The following is a 21,694-nucleotide window of genomic DNA, read 5'->3' as shown; positions in this document are numbered from 1 at the left end:
CACACACACACACACACACACCATGAATAGTAATAGGCACATGAGCTCTTCCACTCTGTGCCGCAGTGTGTTTGTCTTAAAATAAACCCCGCTGTATTGGGGGGGGGGGGGGGGTATAGGGATGCCAACCCCCCCCCCCCCCCCCCCCCCCAAAAAAACCCCTCTTCTTCTTCTTCTCTCCCTGTTTGCAGCGTCTCTAAAGCTGTGGAGGTCTCGCCTCAGCCGGGTCATGTACTCAATGGCCAACTGCCTGCTGCTGATGAAGGTAGGTGCGTGTGCGCGTGTGCGTTTGTGTCAGAGATCTCTGATGCCAGCCTGCTGGAGGATTCACAGTGAAATCCCCTCAGACTGACCACTAATTGGATTCTTGGTCAGTGAGTGAGCGAGCGTGGGTGAGAGAGGTGGGGTAGAGACACAGTGCCATCTAGTGGTCGCAGCTCAGATTACACCACCCTGTTCAGATTACATTAGCTTAAATTTAAACACGCAGAGTTCCGACTCTGAATGAATAAAGATTTTATTTTATTCACGTTTAAGCTCCAACCAGGTCATGTGACATTCAGAGCCTGACATCAGCGTCATGAAGGCTTTGTTAACGAGGGCGCGGCGTTCATCAAGTTTAAGCCTTTAATGCTTATATCTGTTTATCTGACACTATTTTTGTGTATGTTCACGTCTTTCTGTATACAGTCGTCTTCTGCTGTGGGACACGCCGCGGCGAGTCATCTTCGTCACAGCTGTTCTCAGCACGCTGTCTCCGCCATGTTTGACAGTGTGATCTTGCAGACTGCTGTGTATCGATTTCAAACTTAATCCGTCTCCAGTTTTAAACTTTTGGTGATTTAGAAACGTGCTCATGAGCAGCACGCCGCCTCCGCAGGTCATTTCCAGCACACACCCTCCCCCCTCCCCTCTCTGACCCCTCTGTTGCCCGCTCAGCGCTCCAGTCGCCACGTGAGCGATGTGGAGGTGGACGGAGGGTCACTCCGCCTGCTATTACTCCATATGTTTGATTAATGCTCTCTCTCTCCACACCTAAGCTCTGCTCTTTCTTTACCCTGCTCGCCCTCCACCTGTCTCCGCCACCCACCACTCCCCTCCGTCACTCTGTGTCCTCTCTGTTCTGTCTGTCCTCAGGACTACGTTCTGGCTGTGGACACCTATCACTCCATCATCCAGTACCAACCCCAGCAGAGAGCGCAGCTGCTCAGCGGCATCGGACGCATCTTCCTACAGGTCTGCACGTCTGTACTCCACCCTGCTACACCACCCTCTGTTACTCCAACCATTTAAAGGGGACATGTCACACATAAAGGCTCATTTACATCAGTGAGCTCAACAGCTGCAACTGTGAAGCTGGAGTTAAGAAGTTTTATAAAAACACACACTCACACACACACACAGACACACACACACACACACACACACAGACACACACACACACACACACACAGACACACACACACACACACAGACACACACACACACACACACACACACACACACTCACTCACAGACACACTCACACACACACAGACACACACACACACACACACACACACACACACAGACACACACACACACACACACAGACACAGACACACACACACACACACACACACACAGACACACACACAGACACACACACACACACTCACTCACAGACACACTCACAGAGACTCACACACTCACTCACAGACACACACACACACACACACTCACTCACAGACACACTCACTCACAGACACACACACTCACTCACAGACACACACACACTCACAGACACACACTCACTCACAGAGACTCACACACTCACTCACACACACACACACACACACACACACACACACACACTCACTCACAGACACACTCACAGACTCACACACTCACTCACAGACACAGACACACACTCACACACACTCACTCACAGACACACTCACGGAGACTCACACACACACTCACTCACAGAGACTCACACACACACTCACTCACAGACACACTCACACTCACACTCACAGACACACTCACGGACACACACACACTCACAGACACACACACACTCACAGACACACTCACAGACACACACACTCACAGACTCACTCACTCACTCACTCACTCACTCACTCACTCACAGACACACACACATTCACTCACAGACACACACACTCACAGACTCACTCACTCACTCACTCACTCACTCACTCACTCACTCACTCACAGAGACTCACACACTCACTCACAGACACACACTCACACACACTCACTCACAGACACACTCACACACACACTCACACACACACACTCACTCACAGACACACTCACACACACACTCACACACACACACACTCACAGACACACTCACAGACACACACACACTCACAGACACACTCACAGACACACTCACAGACACACACACTCACAGACACACACACACACTCTCACTCACTCACAGACACACACACACACTCTCACTCACTCACAGACACACACAGACACACTCACACTCACAGACACACACACTCACAGACACACTCACACTCACAGACACACTCATAGACACACACACACACACTCACTCACAGACACACTCACACACACACTCACACACACACACACTCACAGACACACTCACACACACACTCACACACACACACACACTCACAGACACACTCACAGACACACTCACAGACACACACACTCACAGACACACTCACTCACAGACACACACACACACACACTCTCACTCACTCACAGACACACACACAGGTCGGGGCTAACATGCTGTTCCTCTCGCACAGATCGGAGACGTTAAAACTGCAGAGCGATACTTCCAGGACGTGGAGAAGTGCGGCCCGGTGAAAGGCAGCCAGCAGGCTCTCGCCACATGCGTGTTAATGAACAGGTACCTGCATGCGTGTGTGTGTCTGTGTTTCATTTAGCGCCTCGTGCAGCGTGTGAACTTCATGCCTCAGCGGCGTGCGATTTCGAGGAGGTCGAACGTCTGTGCCGACCCGACTCCCTCGCACGCCGATGCTCGCCTCGCAGACCTGCAGAGCTGCTGTAAACTAGAGCGGTCTCGTACTTCCAGTGATCGTCTGCGTCCGTTTATTTATTTGGCAAATGACAAACTGAAGTCACATCACTTCCCCCGGGTTCGAGCATGCACACAGTCAGTATCTATAATTTGGCATCTTAATCAATATTAATCATATCGTGGTTCCTATTTTTCAGCTTTTTCACTTCTATCGTAGCATTGAAATATCATTTTGATCAATGGATGATTAATGAAAGGCCTTTTGTAATGTCTGTAGCGCCCCCTGGGGGTTGTTGCTGTTTAATCAGGCTGTGATGAGGCTGGTTGCTCTGAGAATAAATGTGATTGGTCCTGAACAGAGCCCCTCCCCTTTTTTATTTTCTTAATGATTTTCACTTTGGTGTCAAAACTTGTTGCAAGTTTCATTTTTTGAGGTGTTGAAAGAGTTTTGAAAAGCAGTGATTTTGTGGCAGCGGTTGGTTTAGTTGCTGCTGAGCTCGTCTGTGTTCAGGGATTCACCTGAACGCAGGTAAACCCGTTTAAACCTGTTTGAACGCTCGACGCAGGTTGGAAGGGTTTGAAATGTGTTTCCTGCTTTCAGGGCTTTCGTCCACCTCAGTCAGAACAACTACGCCGAAGCACACGCCTCCTTCATCGAAGTGCTAAAGATCGACCCAAAGAACCCCGTGGTAGGTACCGCCGCCATCCTCCAAACGGTCCCCAGAGCAGTGCACAGAGTGGGTCAGGCCGCCTCTGTGGGCTCAAACTGTGCTCGTGAATATTTTGTACTTGTAAATCAAAGTTGAGAACTGAGTTTTGTAACCTTGTAACCCAAAATATCCGAATATTTTATGTTTGTGCATCTGTAGATGAGAGTGTGTGTTTAAAAAATATTTACACGAGTTACAAATTGTTTTATGAAAGTCTGCTGACAGGAACAAAGCAAAACACTGCGTGTGAAACTCCCTGCTTCTGTGTGAGTTTCAGCTTACACTACGAATTCTTCCTTTCAGCTGATTGGTCAATGTCATGTCAATTACAGATGTAACAATCCAATCAGAGAACAGATGGGTTTGGCTGTTGGTGGGGTACTTTATTGACCAATCAGCTGAAAGGAAGAATTCGTAGTGTAAGCTGAAATTCACACAGAAGCAGGGAGTTTCACACGCAGTGTTTTGCTTTTTTCCTGTCAGCAGACTTTAATAAAACAATTTGTAACTCGTGTAAATATTTTTTTTAAACACACACTCTCATCTACAGATGCACAAACATAAAATATTCGGATATTTTGGGTTACGAGGTTACAAAATATTTATGAGCACAATTTGAGCCCATATTCCTCCACAGTGACGTCATCACATACACTGACTGCAGTCATTACAGTGGTGAGGTTACTTTTGCACACAGGCAGGCCGCTGTGGATCACTTTGTTTCTACGTCATCGTTTCAAACTGCACTTTGTCTTTACTCGGGTCACCTGAGACTTTAATATGTGTAATATTGAAGTTTGATGATCAGTGTGGCAGATACGTCACGTGTCACAAACATCGTCAGTGACGATGATGATGAAGATCAGTAATAAAATCACAGTAAAATGTCATTTTTTTGAGCTGCACTCATGTCCTTGTATCATAACCATCACTCTGTATTATTAGCTTATGATAAAGTGTCACCAGCAGAGGGCGCCAAACAACCACAGCCAAGCTGGTGACTGAGCAGGTTCCTGTAGGAACTAGTTTCTTCATACTGGCTGCATCCTGCAGCCGTATCACTCCTCAGGAGGAAGTGTGTGTCTACTCTGGCTCATGTGACAGGAAGGAAACATTAAATGTGTCGGCCATTAGAAACAAAATAGTTTTGTGCTGCTCAGAGCAGCCAGTCAGAAGACTTAAAGTGGGAGGAGCTAAAAGTGTCTTGTCTCAGACTGTTACACCGGTGCGTGCACAGTTAAACCCTCCTCTTCCTCCGTGTGTTCGCAGGCCAACAACAACGCGGCGGTGTGCCTGCTCTACCTGGGCCGCCTGAAGGAGTCGCTGGGCCAGCTGGAGGGCCTGGTGCAGCAGGACCCGGCGCAGTACCTGCACGAGAGCGTCCTCTTCAACCTGACCACCATGTACGAGCTGGAGTCATCCCGCAGCACGCAGAAGAAGCAGGCGCTGCTGGAGGCCGTCGCCTGCCGGGAGGGCGACAGCTTCAACACGCAGTGCCTCAAGCTGGTCTGAGAGGAGGAGCAGCTTAGTTTGACCTCCCAGACACAAAACAGCGAGTTTTATTGTCACGAAACAGATGAAGGGCACCCAATCATCATCATCCTCACAATAACCCACAGGAGCAAAGCCTGCAGCAGCGTCCTCCAGCGCAGCACAACCGCAACCCGAAAATCGTGTCCTCATGGCCTCCCTCTGACTGCTGAATCACACCAGAGCCAGTCTGCGTCTCCAGGTTCAACACACAGCTGTTCAAAAACAACAGATCTGAGCTGCAGGAAGGAAGCTCGCTGGTTTCCATTTGTAGTCCATTTAACTGGACTACAAACTGGCCAACCATGTTTGAGTCGAGGGTTAAAGAGGGAACAAATTTACTGAAGCACAGACAGCAGAGACCCGCTCTTTTATTAGTCGGGGCAGGAAGAATTTTCAAAATAAAAGCCCCAGTGCAGAGCAAAGTCCAGGATAAAAGCCCACATCGGTGTTTCCCTGGTCAGATGGCAGGACGGCTTCATGTTTCACACATTTTAACTTAAACTGGGTCCAGTTTAATTCAGCTTTATCCCAGCTCGCCTTTTAATTTGTAGTAAAGTCTCAGCCCACTTTGTGTTTTGGGAGGAACAGACGGGATGCTGGAGGCGGGATGTCAGAGACTCCGGCGGGCATTATCCTGATTATCTGCAGACCGGACAGCTTCAGTGACTCGGCCCGCTCGTGTTCAACATATCAGCAGCAGGGTTTCCTTTGAGTTCACCAGGAATTATTATATTTAAGTGATTTGTGTTTACTTTCTGTGCTGATCATATTTATGTAAATGAAATAAAATGTGGTTTTAAGTGAAAGCGCAGCTCACTGTGTGTGTTTGATGTGGGAAAAAATGACAAACAGCAGCTTCATATTTATCCTTTAATCCAGAGACAGGAAGGCACTAACGAGCTGGATCCTGAATAATCACGAGAACCTTTAAAGAAGAGTTAAAGTCCTGATGAAGGAAGCTGTGCTACAACATTCAAACCACCCAGGACCTCTGTGTGGAGGGGCGGAGCCTCCAGGCTCACCGGGCAGGAGTTTTGCACGTCTTATCCAGGCGTCGGGCAGCAGTCTAAGAGTCACCTGACCTCTGCATTCTCTCTCACGGCCAGCAGGGCGACGCTGCCCTCACGCCATGACCTGCTGATGGTCTCGTCCTGAGTCGTGAAGCACTCATGGTGATGTCATGTTCTGGTCTTAATGTTGTGGCTGATTGTTCCTCACAGTAAAAACTAAAATTTCTGTCTAAGAAGTAGAAACTGAAATTAAAATCTTCATGCTACATCGTCGTCCACATCATCGTTCTCTGCTCTGATTGGACAGCCTTTTTCTGCAGTGGGAATGGCGTCCGCGGCACTCTCAGGATCCCTGCATTGACGCCACGTATCGCTGACGGATCTCGAAGTTGTCAGCGGGGCGGTTGTAAGCCTTCCACACCGGCTCGCCCACAAACAGCCGCATGGCCTTCGTGTAGTTCTGCAGAAACAAACAGATCAGACAGTCAGGATTCAAACCAGCAACCAAATACGCACTGTACAGGCGCAAGGCGTGTTTTCGTACCATCTCGTCCAGCGTGAAGCGGTGGTAGATACCCGCCGGCAGCGTGATCAGGTCCCCTTTTCTCATGGCAATCCGGATCCACCGGTCCTCCTTGTCCCTGACATCAAAGTAGGCCTGGCCGTCCAGGATGTAGCGGATCTCGTCGTCCAGGTGGAGGTGCTCCTCGAAGAACATCTTCAGCTGCAGGAGAAACAGGAAACCTCTCACTCACTTCAAATAGAGCTCACATTCCAGTTTCAGCACCGCCGACGCTCGAGTGACCCGGGAATCTTTAACACCAGGATTAAATCTGGAGCGTCTCTGCGATACACGAGTCTGACTTGGTGCAACGATGGAGGCGGGAGGAGCCCTCAGCCTGCCTCCATCAGTGCACAGCTGGACTCAGAGGTGCTTCAGACTCCTCTGCATGCGATCATGCGCTGCCACAGTGAAGTCTGCGATGAAGAAGCTCAGAGGACTTTTCCCTCCCTGCAGTGAAAAACCTAAAAAAGGAAGTGTGGTGCTTTTCAAATTAAAAGCTCCGCAGACACAAACACGTGCTGGTACTTGCAGCTTTCAGAGCGCGTGGGTTACCTTCTCCTCGTAGTTGGGCAGAGTGTCCTTGTGGATCGTGATGATGTCCATGTAGGAGTAACCCCGGTCCTTACGGATCTGCTGCAGCTCCGGGTCGCTTTCATAGATGTCGGCGTTCAGCTGCAGGAAACAGGAAGCAGTCAAACCCTTACCTGATGTGTTTAGTGTAGCAGAAAAAGTAAAAAGCACATCAGTGGTTCCCGTATCAGTTACCATGACGATACACCCCAGCAGTGAGTGGACGCCCTTCTTGGTCAGAGTTACATGGATAAGGTGCGTCACAGTGCAGGTATCTGGACTTCACGTGCTCAGCACGTGACCTGTAACACCTGCTCTGTGTGCAGAAAACATGGGTGCTTGAGAGCAGCTTCAGCTCAGTGACCAACACTGATACCTGCTGTGTCTCAGCTGAACCCTCAACACATAGTTTTACCTGCTTCAAACCCGAGAACTCTGAGCTGTTCGGGTCCAGCTGGGGATCAAGGGTCTGCACAAACTCCCACCCAGGAACCGCTGACCTTTAACCCGAAAACCTGCACACGTGAGCGGCCTTCTGCGGACTCACCTGCCAGTAAAACACTCCGAGCTCCTTCAGCTGCTCCAGGCTCACCGGCTGGTGCGGCTCCAGCCTGTGCGGCCTCCTCTGGTCCTCCTCGGACCCGTCCATGTACCAGGCCTCCAGACCCATGACGAAACACTTCACAGCTGGACCCGCGCGCTGTCAGACTTTCTTACTGCTGCACGGCTGTTTCGCGTGACTCCGGCAGCACTTCCGGTGTGCTGCTTTCAAGTACCTGGAATGTAGCAGGAAAAATGACGACTGAGAGGTCTGCAGATCTGTGACTGATCATCAACATTCCAGCAGACACCAGCTCCCGTAAAAACATGACAGATTGGAGGGAAAACAAGTTACAGACAAAGAACAGTGAAAAACATTTAATGTTTCAAAACATTATAAATATATGACACCCAGTCTCACAAAGAATGACCCCTGAATGACCAGAGATGATGATAGAAAACAGAGGAAAGGCAGACAGGAACACTGCCTCTGACATTTCCATTCAGCTGTATTTGTTCTATCATATTGGACTTTAATATATTTTTAACGTATTTTAAAGAAATTTTTACATTTAAAAATCGAATTTGAGTGACAATTTCTTTCATCGCTCAAATTAGAATGAAACGTTTTGTTTAATAGATAATTTAACAATAATAAATTAAAATATTATCTCACACAGGCATAAGTTCATAGCGTCAAATAATTTATAGACCCTTTTTTTTTATCTGACTTAACAACAGAATTTAAAAGCTCATTTATTTTACATAAATCTGGGTCAAGTGTTTCTAGTGCGCAGGCGCAGTTGGTTTACCATAGCAACAGGAGGAGCCATCAGTTGCTGACATGGTGAATGTTTGTAGGTTCTTTTTGGGGGGCTCTTTGTGTTTTTTTAAGTTATTGTTATTTGTATTCCTTTGTTTATTAGCAAAGGAGAGAAAGATGGAGTCTCTTCTTCGACCCGCTGGAAACAGCGCTACGGCGGCTAACAGGCTAACTTTAACGAGTTCTTAGCTTGTTTGATTCGGCAACATTCGAGCGTTCGCGGGTTTAAACTTTTCCATGGTAACGGCGACCTGCACCAATCAAAGACGTCGCTTCAGTGTGTGATTGTGGGTAGAGCAGTTCTTATCCAGGAAATCGTGGGGGGAAAAGCGTTTTTGTCCAAAATAAATGAAATAACGGTTGATGAGGAGAGTTGTGGTTTCCATAGGAACAGATGGCACTGTTTCACAGGGTCGTAGTCAGGCTGCTTTCCATGGTTACAGCACTGTGGCTCAAAATCCCCTCCCTGTGGAGAATATGAGCGCCATGTGTACAGGATCAACAGCACAAACCACAAATATAAAACATACAATGAATTCATGTTGTTGTTGATTTAAAGATGGCTTTTATTCAGAGTTATTAACATGAACCAAAGCAGAGTGTAAACCCTGCCTGTCTGACTGTTTCCAGGCCAAAGCCACGACTGTGAGAGACGCGCTGGCCAAATGAGTGAGACACACACACACACACAGTCTTTATTAAAGTCTGAGTAAGTTAACTTCAGATGCCTGCACTATGATTTGGGGAGGATTTTAATCAGGTAACCATGGTAACTGATACTATAGAACCAACCTGCTCTGGAGCAGATAATGTTCAAGATTAGAGATCCTCATGCGTGACATCCCTACGTACGGACCAATCAGGTCTTTGAAAAATAGCGTCACAGTTTGTGAAGATCCCTCAGAGCTCAGACAGTCTTTGTGTTTATGACGGAGCGTCGGGAAAACATTCGTGTAATGGAATAACGATCATAATCAAACAGAAGTTATATCCCACACAGACTCATTTATCTCCACCGGACAGACGATTGCACAGTTTATCTCAAAGTCTGTGCTCGTCTCTTTTGTTTCACACGCCATCACCACTTTCACTGCCACGGGACGGCGGTCAGACAGTAACAGCGCACTTACAACAGTATGTACATGTATGTAATAATGTCTGTGTGTGTGTGTGTGCAGGAGAAGCAGTCAGGAGAGAAACTGAGCGAGGCAAAAGTCGTTAAACTATACGGTCAGATTCCTCCGATAGAGAAGATGGACTCGTCGCTGTCCACGCTGATGAACTGCGAGTGAGTCCTGCAGACGGACGGCGTCTCATCGACTCTCACAGACATCATTTGGGAGCCTAAGAGGGACTCAGACTCAGGAGTTTATAACACAACAGTCCATTAGAGCTGAAATAAAGCTTGCATGCACACGTCTGATTAAACATGTCAGGTGCACTTTTCTCACAGCCGATTGGTCAATTAAAGTGTTCGTGGCGTTTTCAGGCCCGTGTTGCCCGGCTCAGATTCTCAGCCCAGGTTCAGATGCTTCTGCAGGCACGACTCCGAGCAGCTCGACTCAAACGCTGAAACCTGAAGGAGACGCGTAACTACGACTCCCAGGGTGCATTTCACTCAATGAGTCTTTTTAATGGGTTTCAGTTTGAAGACGGTCCCTGAACACTCATCACGAAACACAGAAGCTCGCCGTCAGTGGCTCCACTCACCAATATACATTTAATCTCTGTTTCAAATGAATCAGTTAATTCGCCTCCGATCAGGCCTAAGTTGACAGGTTGCGTTGACGGATGAAGCAGCAGTGTGTGGAGTGTAAATGTTGACTGCGCTTTATAGATCTGCCCACTCATATTAGACAGAACAGCCTTTAATGTCATTGTACATACACAACAGAGTCAGAGCTTCAGTTATTTACAGAACAGTGTGAGGGCCACATGGGAGCAGGAGCGTCAGTGTCTTTGACCTGTTGCTTCTTCCTCCACAGGCAACTGTCTCTGTCCACGAACTGCAAAGAGAAAATAACCAACCTCAACGGCCTGAGTGAGTGACACACACACACAGTCAGTGTGTAATGTGATGTTGTGTCCTTCCAGAGAACCTGAAGATCTTGGAACAACATCAGACTGCTCACCGAGCTGGTAAGCCACGAATACGGAGGCTGAGAAGGTGGCCGGTGTGTGTCTGTAAAGCTGTGTGTGTGTGTGTGTGTGTGTGTGTGTGTGTGTGTGTGTGTGTGTGTGTGTGTGTGTGTGTGCGCGCGCGTGTAGGAGGCCGTAGGTGACACGCTGGAACAGCTGTGGGTCTCATAACCAGTTGGAGAAGCTGAATGGAATCCAGTGGCTGAAGAGCCTGAGAGTCCTGTACATGTCCAACAACCTGGTGAAAGACTGGAGTAAGTTCAAAAAGAACCGAGGCTTCAGGAATACTCACTCAAACCAATTTGTTTTTAAGTTTCTCCTTGTTGCTGATTGGTGGGATCTGGATGTGATGCATGCAGGTGAGTTCATGAGGCTGGCGGAGCTGCCGCCTGTGGTTCGTCGCACCGCTGTTCGTCTTATAACGGACTTTCTCTTTTGTAACAGCAGCTCGGGACTGTGCTGCAGACGCTGGAGAATGCCTCGGCTTCTAACAGCTGTTTGCAGCTGGTCCAATGTTACAGCTTTAAGTGACTCAGAGTTCGTGTTCATACGTTGTGACGGTTCCTTTATGATTTTCAGTGATTCTGATCATTTAAATAAATACTTTTGATTTTTTTAAGAATAATCACTGCTGGAAGGTTTCTCACAGTTGGCTTTAAGATCAGATGATTCAAATATATTGGACGTCTGTGACACGAGGAGCAGAAACGCTGCAGGAAACTACAACAGAGTGCATTCTGGGTAAACTTTCAGGTTTCAGCTGTGCGACTCCTTCAGGTTAGAGGAAGACTGACCAATCAGAAACGAGCTTTACTGTTTCTACTGGACTCTATCGGAGAGTTCTATCAGAGGGGGCCATGTTTGATGTTTCTGTCACAGGGCACTGTTATCAATAAAGTTTAGATAGAAACGAACACGAAAAAATAATAATGAACTTACGCCCCACCCACCGCCTCAGGATCTATCTTCTGATTGGTTACGACGAACATCAATCTGCGGCTTATTCCCTTCCTTGGTAACGGCCTCGGACCCGGAAGTAAACACGTTAGCCGCGAAATGCCAACAGACTGACGGCAGAGAGAACATCTGTCCAGCTGCTGCGATGAAGAGGAGCGCAGACGTGCACGTGAAGCAGGTGAAGCACGTGATCGCGGCTCTGTGCAGGCTGCTGGCGGCCGCGGGGCTGGACTCCGTGCCCCCCCCGGACTCCTTCCGACGGGCCAAGTTTGGAGACGCGGTCCAGGTGAGTCAGGAGCACGTCACCGGCCGCTTTATTAGGTACACCTGGTCAACCGCTCGTTTACATAAGTATCCAATTAGCCAATCACAGGACTGCACGTGATGGAGACGAGCTGCTGAAGCTCCAAGAGAAGAAGAAGAAAAGAGATTTAAGAGCTGGGTTTCTGAAATGTCAGAGGGGGGTGGACAGACGAGGAGAAGAGCATCTTTCTCCTCCAGTCAGTAAGAGCTGGTGCTGTGAACGTGGAGCGTGAACCAGCACCAGCTCGCTTCATTCACTCATCCACAGCTTGGCTGCAGTGACATCTGCAGGTGACATAGAGGCAGCAAAGGGCTCGATAATCACGCTGAGTTCGGGTTTGATGATGCTGGAAGGTGTGCTCAGGGAAGCAGGTGCTGGGATGGTGGGGTGTGACGGGGTCACCACTGTTTTCAATACAATAGAACGGATTTTATTGTAACTATACACACATACAATGAGATTAAAAACAAATAAGGGTTTGTATTTATTGTTATTGTTGTTGCTATTGCACAGCACTGATGGTAATTTGCATAGTCTGTGTACAGAGGGGAGTCGGGGGCTGGCGAGGTCAAACTGTATGGTCAGTGTGAGTTCAGGCTGGTTCAAAATTCAGCCTTCAAGAGATCTGGAGCTGCTAAATGTGTTCCTGAGGACTGACTGCAGTCTTTAGTTTTCCACTGGTGCTTGAACTCAGCGTACACGTCATGTGACGATCCAGGTGATCTTCACCTCAGTGAAAAGAAAGCCACAAATATTAAATGTGTGTAAAGCTTGGACATTTGAACACATCCACACATGTAGTAGTTTCAGGTGTGTGTGTGTGTGTGTGTGTCACATCGTGCACACTTCCTCCTCTTCCTGATTGGACTAACTCAGCGTCTCGCTGGATTTTCAGCAAGATCCGTTTTGGCAGCTGCTCGCCGACATCCTTCAGACCACCAGCGTCGTTTCCTGTGACAGCTCTGAGCCGACAGCAGGTCAGCACTTCTTCATCTCGCCCTAACTTTGCTCGTGCACACTGTAAGTGACGTTTGATTGGTGCTTTTCCTCAGAGCGCAGGAAGCTCGTGGCCGCCGGCTTGTGGCAGAGCGGCTTTCACGCTGACTGGATGTATGAGGGAGAAGGAGGAGGCGCAGCCTCCAGCCGGGAACTCCTCCTGGCGCTCGGCTGGCTGCTCGCCACCGGAGCGCTGGAGAGCGTGGTGATGAAGAGAGTGCAAAAGCTGGACAGGATGCTGCTCACGTGCACACCTGTGAGTACCACGGCAGCGTGCAGGTGAGCCTCCCCCATGTGTGCTTACCTGTGTTCTCCCTCTCTGTCAGGTGCTGCCACACCTTCCTGCTGACCTCCATGTAGACTCCGCCTCCCTGAGGAGACTCCAGTGGCTCATTGGCTGCCTGAGACATCAGAGACGGATGCTGCTGTCGATGCTACGAGAGCAAACCCGAGCTCTGCACGCTGTGAGGAAACCTCACCCTTTCATTCACGTGACATTAGAATAATCAGAAACAGCAGTTCCACTTTCAAACAAACTGAGTCAGACACATTTAGCTCAATGACGTGAAACACAATGTTCTATATTATATTATGAACACAACAAGCTCGAAACAGCTTCCCAATTTAGAAATACATCCCAGCACTGACGCTCCCAGTCAGAGCCGTGCTAACCTCCAGCTCACAGGGCTGCTGCGAGCCTGGACCATAAATCCACATTACTGTTTCCACTCATGCCAGGATTTCCACTTTTGTCACGGATATTCTCCACTTCATGTTCACTAAACCAAATTAAACCAACTGTGTGTTCAGGTTCTTTCTGCGAGCGTCACCCCGACGCCGTCCTCTGAGCAGAGCTCGGCTGCACTCGAGGAGGTACGTCTGAGTGTTTCACAAACTCTGTATATGAAAGATGGAGGCAGCTTCCAGCAGTGAGGTCTGTGAGGAAGTGAGCAGATCTCTGAGCTCAGACTAGCTTATGGTCTGTGCGAGATGACGTTGCCTTTAGCGTTACAAGGGAGCAGGAGGAGGGAGGGTTTAGGGCGGGGCTACCAGCTGCTGATTGAACAGTACTGATAAGTTTATAACAGGAGGAGCTGACAGGCGTGTCCTTCTGCTGCAGGACTGCGTTTCTCTGCAGCAGCTGTGCAGCCTCCTGGAGGCGTACCTGAAGTGGAAGCAGGTGGAGGATGTCTTCTGGACTTGGATGGTGCGTTTGTGGTTCTCACACCATGAAAATATGATGAATTTAAAAAAGTAATCAGCTTCACAGCAGAGTGGCTGAAACAGCAATGTTAGAGGAAGTGATGCTGTGTGTGTGTGTGACTGTAGGACAGCGTTGTGGACCTGAAAGATCCCATCACCGGGAGGCCCAAACATCTAACCAATGAGAACCCCAGAGTGTGTTATCATGGAAACAGCAGGCTGGAGAAGCTGGAGGCGGTGCTGCTGGGACTGCCTGCAGCTCAGGTGAGCAGCACGCAGAGGTCAGCCAACACAGGTCCTTACTTTTGTCCTAAATGGGACAGATTTCTCCTCATTAGAAAGCGTTCAGTCAGATGTAGGCACTGAAAACGTCTCGGTTAGGTGGAAATTTGCCCCTTTGTCACAGTGGATCTGTCCCACCCCACATTGACTGCGTCAGTTTCAGAGTGATGCTGATGCATGGAAAACCTGCAGACCGAACCGTGATGTTCCATAGATGTTTAAACTCAAATCGATGCTGTGCGGGCTTCGAGCATTTCCCATGATTCTTTGTTGTTCTGTGCTTTACTCAGATTGCAGGCAGTCGCCTTGACGACATCCAACATAACGGAGCCTAACTCCATTTCAATTTTTAGTTTGAGTTTTATTTATGAAGCACCAAAGCACAGCTGAAGGGTACGGACTCAGTATGCAGCGGCCCAACAATCACACGACCCGCTGTGAGCAGCAGTGGGGAGGAAGAATTCCTTTTTAACAGGAAGTAGCATGAACTAGTTTTTCTCTATCAGTCTTGCAAGAAAGCAGTCTTACATATGTGTTTAATATGTGCGTTGAATGACATGTCCTGGTCAACAATGACTCCAAGGTTCCTCACAGCGTTACTGGAGGCCAAGGTAATGCCATCCAGAGTAAGAATCTGCTTAGATACTATATTTCTAAGATTTTCAGGGCCAAGTACAATAACCTCAGTTTTATCTGAATTAAGAAGCAGAAAGTTAGCGGCCATCCAGGTCTTTATGTCTTTAAGACATTCCTGCAGTTTAACTCATTGGTGTGTGTTATCTGGCTTCATGGACAGATAGAGCTGGGTGTCATCTGCAGTGAAAATATGTGCAGTGTTTTCTAATCAGGCTACTTACATGGACGTTTATGGTGTTTATACTGATATTTGTGCTCCTGCAGGGAGGACAGAGGAGACAAGGAGGAGATGGTAAGGACAGAGAAGGAGGAGAGAGGTTTGGCGTCTCCTTGTCCCTCCCTCCTGTTCTCTCCTCCTTCCCATCCATGCCCTCCCTCTCACAAGTCTGCCGAGTGAGGCCTCAGCTGGAGGAGCCGAGGAGGCGCCCGGCCAGAGGCCCCGGTGGGCAGGCGGAGCCTCCAAACGAGCTCCCGGCGTCCGAGGCCGTGGCGCTGCTTCTTCATGCAGAGGCCGTGCTGATGAAGAGGAGGGACGAGCAGAGGCTGACCAACAGGACGAAGCTGCAGGAGACGATCGGCAGGCTGGAAGAGCTGGTGCTGATTCCACCGTGAGCGTCCAGTTTAAACTGGTGGAGCAGAAGCTGTGAGGACGTTATCGTCTCTGCAGAGACTGAAACAGCTGCTGCATACGAGTCACTCAGAGCATTTAATAACTGATAAACACACACCGTCATAACTGGACATGTTGGTCCGATACATGAAATGTTGTGAAGTCAAACTACAGGCGTCAAAAACATCATTTGCATATTTATTCATTCATCAAATTAAACACAAAGTTGTTTTCAGCAGAGCCAAAAGAGTCACTTTAAATTTAAACATTTTAGAAATTAAACAGATTCCAGCTTCTGATGTTTTCTGTCGTCGAGTAAATTTCTGGGACTTGTCGTCGGGTAAATTTCTGGCGACCGTGGAGACACGTCACGAATTCACCACCAGCAGTTTCTGCATGTACGAATTGAGCCACTTCTGCCTCTCCATGGAGGTGAGCAGCTTGCTCTTCTCCCTGAAAGCCGCGTCGTCGGCCACCACCAGGTTCCTCTTCGCCATCCCGGCTCCCGGAGACGACCATTCTGCAGGCCACGCCCCCTCCACACTACAGACAGAAAACAACACAGTGCACCACTGTTTAAATGGGAGAGTAAATTTTTCCCCGTTTAAGTTTGACTGTTTGTTAATTTAATAATAATAACAACAATAATAATAAACCAGTCTTTATTTTTCTATCCAATCAGACTGCTTTGTACAGATAGAAGAGTCTCCCCCTGCTGGACGCTAGAAAGAATGCAGGTTTAATGTTTTTCATCATTGTCCTTCTTTCATATACAGTCTATGATGTTTCATTATGAATTTATCAGTTTTGCCCAGCTGTACCTTGTCTCCGCCCCCTCTGGAGCAAATAGCCACGCCTCCCTCATCAGTCCTGCTTTGCTGTTGGCTGCTGCTCTAAGGCCGGGCGCTGACATCATTTGGATGCTCCAATCACGGAGAGAGATGGAAGGGTAGAGGACGTCCCAGTCGACTCGTTTGTGTTCCTCCGAATCTTCCAAACTTCTGCGATTGGACGAGATCACAGTGACATCACAACGTCATGTAAACATCATTCACACGGCACCCTCAGGCCTCCGTAGGAGGTGAAATCCTCTTTCCAATGTCCGGCAGAGTGTCTGGCTCATTCATTGGTTCGGAGCGTACCCACCTGAGAGGAAGGCGAGGCTGAGGGAAGCCAGACGTCAGCAAGATCATACCCAGAATGCAAAGCAGCGGGACGCACGTGCGGGGAAAAACAGGAAGCTGAGACATCCTAAAAACAAACAGAAGAAGAATTTTCAGTTTCATGAAGCTCGTTGTGATTTCACGTTGCAGCGCCTCCTCCGGAGAATGATGGTCACTGATGTAATTCCTAAACATTTTTATTCTGCATTGAGGACCAAAGTCTGGCTTCAGGTGTGCGCGTCACGTGTTTCAATCTGAGGCTGACAGAGCGGCTGTAAACCACAGCGCCCTGACCCCGAGGTCACCGCTCGCCTCTGGCTCGTTATTTCTCAGGCGACCGTGAAACAGCGAGTTTGAGCCCTAACGAGGAGCTTTTGGTGCCTGGAAGTTAATCGGGCTGAGCTGACCTTTAACCCCGGAGACACCTGTTTGGCATGGCTGTCGTCTCTCTGCAGCGGGCTGACATGGGCACGTTCTTAGCATTGATTTTTTTTTTCATTATTGTAATATTGCAGGATTCGCTGGCATTGTTTTCATAACGACGACAGCTTCGTGACTTTTTCATAGACCGCAGGTGTCATTTTTTTATCACCGTGGCAACGCTTCCGCAGCTTTCATGAAATATTATTTCCTCAGTCTCTTCAGCACATATAATAATAATAATAATAATAATAATAATAATAATAGTGATTAAATCACATACAGTTAAAAGCGTTTGATTGTTCGGGCGTGATGACAGGCGTCACAGTGACAAAACAAACATTAACGATGATTCAGACGAATGTTCTTAGATGTAAACAGCGGTGATGAAGGAGGCGGCGCCGTCACGTTATACTCAAACTGGGCTCATGTAATCCATTACTCTTTTCACAGGAAGTCGAGTGATGTCACCACTGTGGTGTTTTTTAAATGTAGCTTATTTGACTTATTCGCCTGTGCAGGCGGACACGGACGCTTTTTATACTCCAATCAAGTTAGTTCAGCAATCATGAAGACGTATTCTGATTGGAGCCGATGTGTGCCGTCACGCCTCCGCCAGTTTCACCCTGATCTGATGCCGGACTGAATTTGGCGCACTGTGAGGGACTAACCTGATCTCAAATTCAAATTTTATTTGTCACGTACACAGTCATACACAGTACGATATGCAGTGAAATGCTTGGACAACTGCTCGTGACCTAAAGAAAACAAAAAAGGAAAAGGCTATGAATAAGATAGGAAATAAATATGAAAAATTAAAAAGGGTAAATTTTACTAGGAAGGAATAAAATATAAATTAAGGTTAAAAATGAAATAACTGTACAACACAAATTAGAATGAAGGGTAAATTTAACTGGGAAAGAATAAGATAAAATATATAAATTAAAGTTGAAAATTAAATAACTGTACAACAAAATACACAATATAGAACTATATAAGAATGTATGAAGAAATATAAATAAATATATACACAATAACAGCAGCTGTACAAGTATTAACTGGAAATGAAGAATGTAGTGACCAGTGTTGTGCAATCCACATTATGTCTTATTTCAGTGCCAGTTTGGCACTTCTTACCTGCTGCTCAGGTGTCGCTGTGTCTCCTCAGAGCTGCTCGCGTCACTCGGGGAGAGAAACCAACCAGAAACTGAGCAGAGCTCCAGGCGACTCTGTCCCAGCCGCTCAGATTTCTGCTTCCTGTCAACACAATAAAGTTTGAATAGAAAGAATAGATCCTCACTCGTGCTTCTTGGTTGACGCTTCGCCCTGTGCAGATGAATGGTGGTCTTTCATACTTATATACAGCTTACTGTGGAGGGTCTGAGCCCCCCCCACACACACACACGCGCACACACACACACACTGAAGCATGTACACCCCTCACCAGATCAATCCAGCTGTGGTTCAGTGCCGAGGACGCCGTTAGCTTGTTAGTGTCCCGTTTCAAAGACTGTTAGTCACGGTGCTGCTGCAGAGGGCCAGCGTCCTCATTACAGAGCGTGCGTGTGTGTGTGTGTGCATACGTGCAGGACTGTTCATTCGTGCCAAACAGAGAAGCTTTATAGGACGTGAGAAATGTTCTCTCTGGAATAACAAGAAAATAAATCATCATGAAAAACAGAAAACGCGTTCATAAATAGAGACACACACACCTGTCTGAGCTTCCTCCACACTGACAGGTTAACGAGGCGTCCTTATCCACGGTGAAGGCCACTAACACAAACTGTGGGCGATGTGAGCACAGACGTTTCCTGCGTGGCGCTGAAGCACCTCAGATCGTCAAACGTGTCCCAGGGATGATTCCTGCAGGACGTCCCAGAGTTACTGAGGACCACAGCGTCCACGTGCTGCTAGAGGACGGTGGCATCAAAGGTGTTTCAGGTCATTTTACCACAGAGGACCTGCTCCGCCCACCTTCAGTCCCACCTGTCTCCTTTCCCGATCAGCTCGCTGTTGCTGAAACTTCCCGCCCTCCAGTGTGCGGCTGGTGTTTCAACAAACCTTCATATTAATAGAATCTATATTTTATATCAGCGGCCCCCAACCCCCGGGTCACCGTCTGTGAGAGTTGAGGCTCGGGTGTGAAATGTATGTTTTTCAGGGTTTTATCGGTTTTTTAACGTTAACTCTGTTTCTCTGGGTCTGTTCCCGTGTGTTATGAATAATACTGGTTTTATTTGGTTGTATTCATCCGTGAACCTTTAAAGGCCGGTCTGTGAAAATATTGTCGGACATAAACCGGTCTGTGGCGCAAAAAAGGTTTGTGAGCGCCGATTTATATTATTGATCAAACTTAGGCAGAAAATTAAATGAGTCATGATGAGGGTTCCTGATGTGCTCACACTGAGCTTACCTGAGTTATGTGTTTGTGTCTGTGTGTGTTTGGTGGGTCATGAAGCACAAAGATAAAGGTGAAAACAGATTCTGACAGGAAGCTCGTCTCCTTTTAAGGAGCTCGTTATGGGCGCTGCTGGAAATAATGACCACAGACAGGAAGCAGGTGTCTAACACCCTCACAGGATAACGAGCAGCAGACGCCGAGCGTGAGCCTCCTCGCCGTGCCTGTGCTCATCAGAAATCCCCGTCGCCGGATTCTGCTGGAAATGATATTTAGGCACTGATCAGACTGGAGAGATGTAGGTGAATCAGGGCGTAGGTGAGTCCTGTTGACTCCATCATGGACCAAACGCTGAGTGCCTCCTCTCAAAGCTGTCACATGTCACAGACTCTCTCCACCGTCCTGCACGTTTGAACTCTAATTCACTCACTGATAGCAGTGGTTACCATAATTCTGCACGCACACATTTTTATTTGAAGTCATTTATTCTTTAATTCTCTTATTTAGAAAATGGGGAAACTTGAGCTGTGAGAGCTGCAGCTCCTGTCTGTGGATCCTGTGCTGATTCATGTGACGCTGAATCTTCCCAGATATCAGCGGCTGCAAGGTTGTTGTACCGTCAGCATTTCTGCTGCTTCATCAGTGTTGGAGTTGTTTGGATGGAGCCTTCGGTCACTGACAGGTCGCCCCCTGGTGTCAGCAGTGCGCCTACAGGACTGGAAAGTGCAACAAAAACTTCAAAATAAGAGTTGTGTTACCAAAGCGGTAAAACTCTGAGGATCTTGTGACCCAGCGAGAAACATTACAGGACACAGCATTGGTAACAGGCGCTTTATTAACAGCAGGGACAGCGTGAGATGACTTTTGGAGTGTGGTTGGGTTTTGTTTGAGGACGAGACGTCAGAGTCTACCCGACCACAGAGGGATCGAGCGGGCCTCAGACAGTCACCCATAACTCAGCCAATCACAATATCTCATTTTTACTAAATACTATTCCAGGTCTTAGAGAAAATGATTCGCATCGTTTCCAAAAACTTGACTTTCCCTTTCGGTTAAATTCGTCGCAGAGAGTAGCATCGTGTATCCAAAGGCCATAAACAGTACAAACATGATCATATATGTGCATGCTAGCATTACATGTGAGTCCTGCCGCAGTGGGCGGGGTTCCAGACCCCTGCCCGCTGTGAGCTCAGTTTGTCTTTGTTTTCTGGTGTTTTGTCGAGCTGCTCGTGTTTCGCCATGGCTGAACTTCCTGTTGTCCTGCGTGCTCTCGTCCACGTCAGGCTTCGAATGACACCTGAGGTGGAAACGCTTCATTTTTGCTTCCCTCCTCTCAGCATCTCCGCTGCTGCTGATGGGGGAGGAGCTACAAGCTGATCAGGCTCTCCTCCTTCACCCTGGGCTCCTCGGTGTCAGCGGGCGCCATGTCTGCAGGGATGAAGCATTCTGCAGGTGGAGCCGGCGGCGGGTCAAGGGGACAGGTGCGGCGGGGCTGGGCGTCGGTGGGTTGATCGGCGGGGTGATAGACGAAGCAGTAGGCTCCTGGCTGGCAGCCACTCTTCACGCTGAGGGCAAGCTCTGTTTGGGCCACGGGGTGATGGATGCCATCGATGTACACGCTGAGGGTGTAGGAGTCTGCAGAGGAGAAACACGAGTCACTTCCTGCTCAGACAGGAACCAACATGTCCAAACTGGTCGCAGCATGGCAGTAAAAACCAAACCAGAGAGGAACACATGGTGTCCTCCATCGCCTCACAAAGCAAGAAACAGCCAGCAGATTATTGCAAGAAAGCCAACGCAA

General features: G+C 48.2%; 5 protein-coding genes and 1 long non-coding RNA gene across 10 annotated transcripts in view; 2 read left to right on the top strand and 4 right to left on the bottom strand.

Annotated features, from left to right (window-relative positions):
• The window catches only part of trappc12 (trafficking protein particle complex subunit 12), a 30,822-nt gene extending 24,739 nt beyond the window's left edge, over positions 1-6,083 (top strand). For 3 of the 4 annotated variants that reach the window (XM_080293552.1, XM_080293553.1, XM_080293554.1), the window contains exons 8-12: positions 192-265; positions 1,138-1,236; positions 2,799-2,902; positions 3,636-3,723; positions 5,014-6,083. In XM_080293552.1, coding sequence (XP_080149678.1) covers positions 192-265; positions 1,138-1,236; positions 2,799-2,902; positions 3,636-3,723; positions 5,014-5,256 — 608 coding nt within the window. In that variant the 3' untranslated portion in view covers positions 5,257-6,083. The remainder of the gene's footprint in view (positions 1-191; positions 266-1,137; positions 1,237-2,798; positions 2,903-3,635; positions 3,724-5,013) is intronic. The other variant, XR_013903615.1, reaches the window with a different exon arrangement.
• A 50-nt stretch (positions 6,084-6,133) lies between these two features.
• Positions 6,134-8,193, bottom strand: adi1 (acireductone dioxygenase 1). Its single transcript, XM_080293558.1, has 4 exons — positions 7,970-8,193; positions 7,405-7,524; positions 6,832-7,011; positions 6,134-6,747 (listed from the first exon to the last, which is right to left on the bottom strand). The coding sequence occupies exons 1-4, from the start codon at positions 8,090-8,092 to the stop codon at positions 6,631-6,633; spliced, it is 540 nt and encodes a 179-aa protein (XP_080149684.1). The 5' UTR covers positions 8,093-8,193; the 3' UTR covers positions 6,134-6,630.
• Positions 8,194-10,603: 2,410 nt separating this feature from the next.
• LOC145422330 (uncharacterized) lies at positions 10,604-12,004 on the bottom strand. The gene is made up of 2 exons (XR_013903616.1): positions 11,864-12,004; positions 10,604-10,791 (listed from the first exon to the last, which is right to left on the bottom strand). It is a non-coding gene; the product is annotated as an uncharacterized LOC145422330 (long non-coding RNA).
• A 22-nt stretch (positions 12,005-12,026) lies between these two features.
• tedc1 (tubulin epsilon and delta complex 1) lies at positions 12,027-16,590 on the top strand. The gene is made up of 8 exons (XM_080293555.1): positions 12,027-12,167; positions 13,081-13,162; positions 13,238-13,437; positions 13,508-13,645; positions 13,992-14,054; positions 14,302-14,388; positions 14,511-14,648; positions 15,567-16,590. Exons 1-8 carry the CDS (start codon positions 12,027-12,029, stop codon positions 15,912-15,914), a joined length of 1,197 nt encoding a protein of 398 aa, XP_080149681.1. The 3' UTR covers positions 15,915-16,590.
• Positions 15,736-19,305, bottom strand: pth2 (parathyroid hormone 2). 2 transcript variants are annotated; one of them, XM_080293557.1, is made up of 4 exons: positions 18,633-19,305; positions 17,059-17,163; positions 16,734-16,913; positions 15,736-16,455 (listed from the first exon to the last, which is right to left on the bottom strand). In XM_080293557.1, exons 2-4 carry the CDS (start codon positions 17,160-17,162, stop codon positions 16,281-16,283), a joined length of 459 nt encoding a protein of 152 aa, XP_080149683.1. In that variant the 5' UTR covers position 17,163; positions 18,633-19,305; the 3' UTR covers positions 15,736-16,280. The 2 variants fall into 2 exon arrangements, with proteins under 2 accessions (XP_080149683.1, XP_080149682.1); XM_080293556.1 differs by lacking the exon at positions 18,633-19,305 and having other exon boundaries at positions 17,059-17,715.
• Positions 19,306-20,710: 1,405 nt separating this feature from the next.
• The window catches only part of rin3 (Ras and Rab interactor 3), a 28,052-nt gene continuing 27,068 nt past the window's right edge, over positions 20,711-21,694 (bottom strand). The window contains exon 14 of the mRNA XM_080293551.1: positions 20,711-21,528. Coding sequence (XP_080149677.1) covers positions 21,260-21,528 — 269 coding nt within the window. The 3' untranslated portion in view covers positions 20,711-21,259. The remainder of the gene's footprint in view (positions 21,529-21,694) is intronic.

Source organism: Astatotilapia calliptera, chromosome 19, assembly GCF_964374335.1.
Source record: "Astatotilapia calliptera chromosome 19, fAstCal68.1, whole genome shotgun sequence".
Lineage (NCBI taxonomy): Eukaryota > Metazoa > Chordata > Actinopteri > Cichliformes > Cichlidae > Astatotilapia > Astatotilapia calliptera.
This window is presented reverse-complemented; position numbering and strand designations above follow the sequence as displayed.

Bases quoted from the DNA above. Each gene is read 5' to 3' on its own strand.
- tedc1 (XM_080293555.1), top strand. From the start codon at position 12,027: ATGAAGAGGAGCGCAGACGTGCACGTGAAGCAGGTGAAGCACGTGATC. The intron at 13,163-13,237 runs GTCAGCACTTCT...GCTTTTCCTCAG, and splicing joins CAGCTCTGAGCCGACAGCAG to AGCGCAGGAAGCTCGTGGCC. The intron at 14,389-14,510 runs GTGCGTTTGTGG...GTGTGACTGTAG, and splicing joins ATGTCTTCTGGACTTGGATG to GACAGCGTTGTGGACCTGAA.
- adi1 (XM_080293558.1), bottom strand. From the start codon at position 8,092: ATGGGTCTGGAGGCCTGGTACATGGACGGGTCCGAGGAGGACCAGAGG. The intron at 7,525-7,969 runs GTGAGTCCGCAG...TGTTTCCTGCAG, and splicing joins TCGGAGTGTTTTACTGGCAG to CTGAACGCCGACATCTATGA. The intron at 6,748-6,831 runs GTACGAAAACAC...TTGTTTCTGCAG, and splicing joins GCTTCACGCTGGACGAGATG to AACTACACGAAGGCCATGCG.
- pth2 (XM_080293556.1), bottom strand. From the start codon at position 17,270: ATGTTTAGGAATTACATCAGTGACCATCATTCTCCGGAGGAGGCGCTG. The intron at 16,914-17,058 runs GTGGGTACGCTC...GTCCAATCGCAG, and splicing joins CAGCCTCGCCTTCCTCTCAG to AAGTTTGGAAGATTCGGAGG. The intron at 16,456-16,733 runs GTACAGCTGGGC...TTCTGTCTGTAG, and splicing joins CCAGAGGGGGCGGAGACAAG to TGTGGAGGGGGCGTGGCCTG.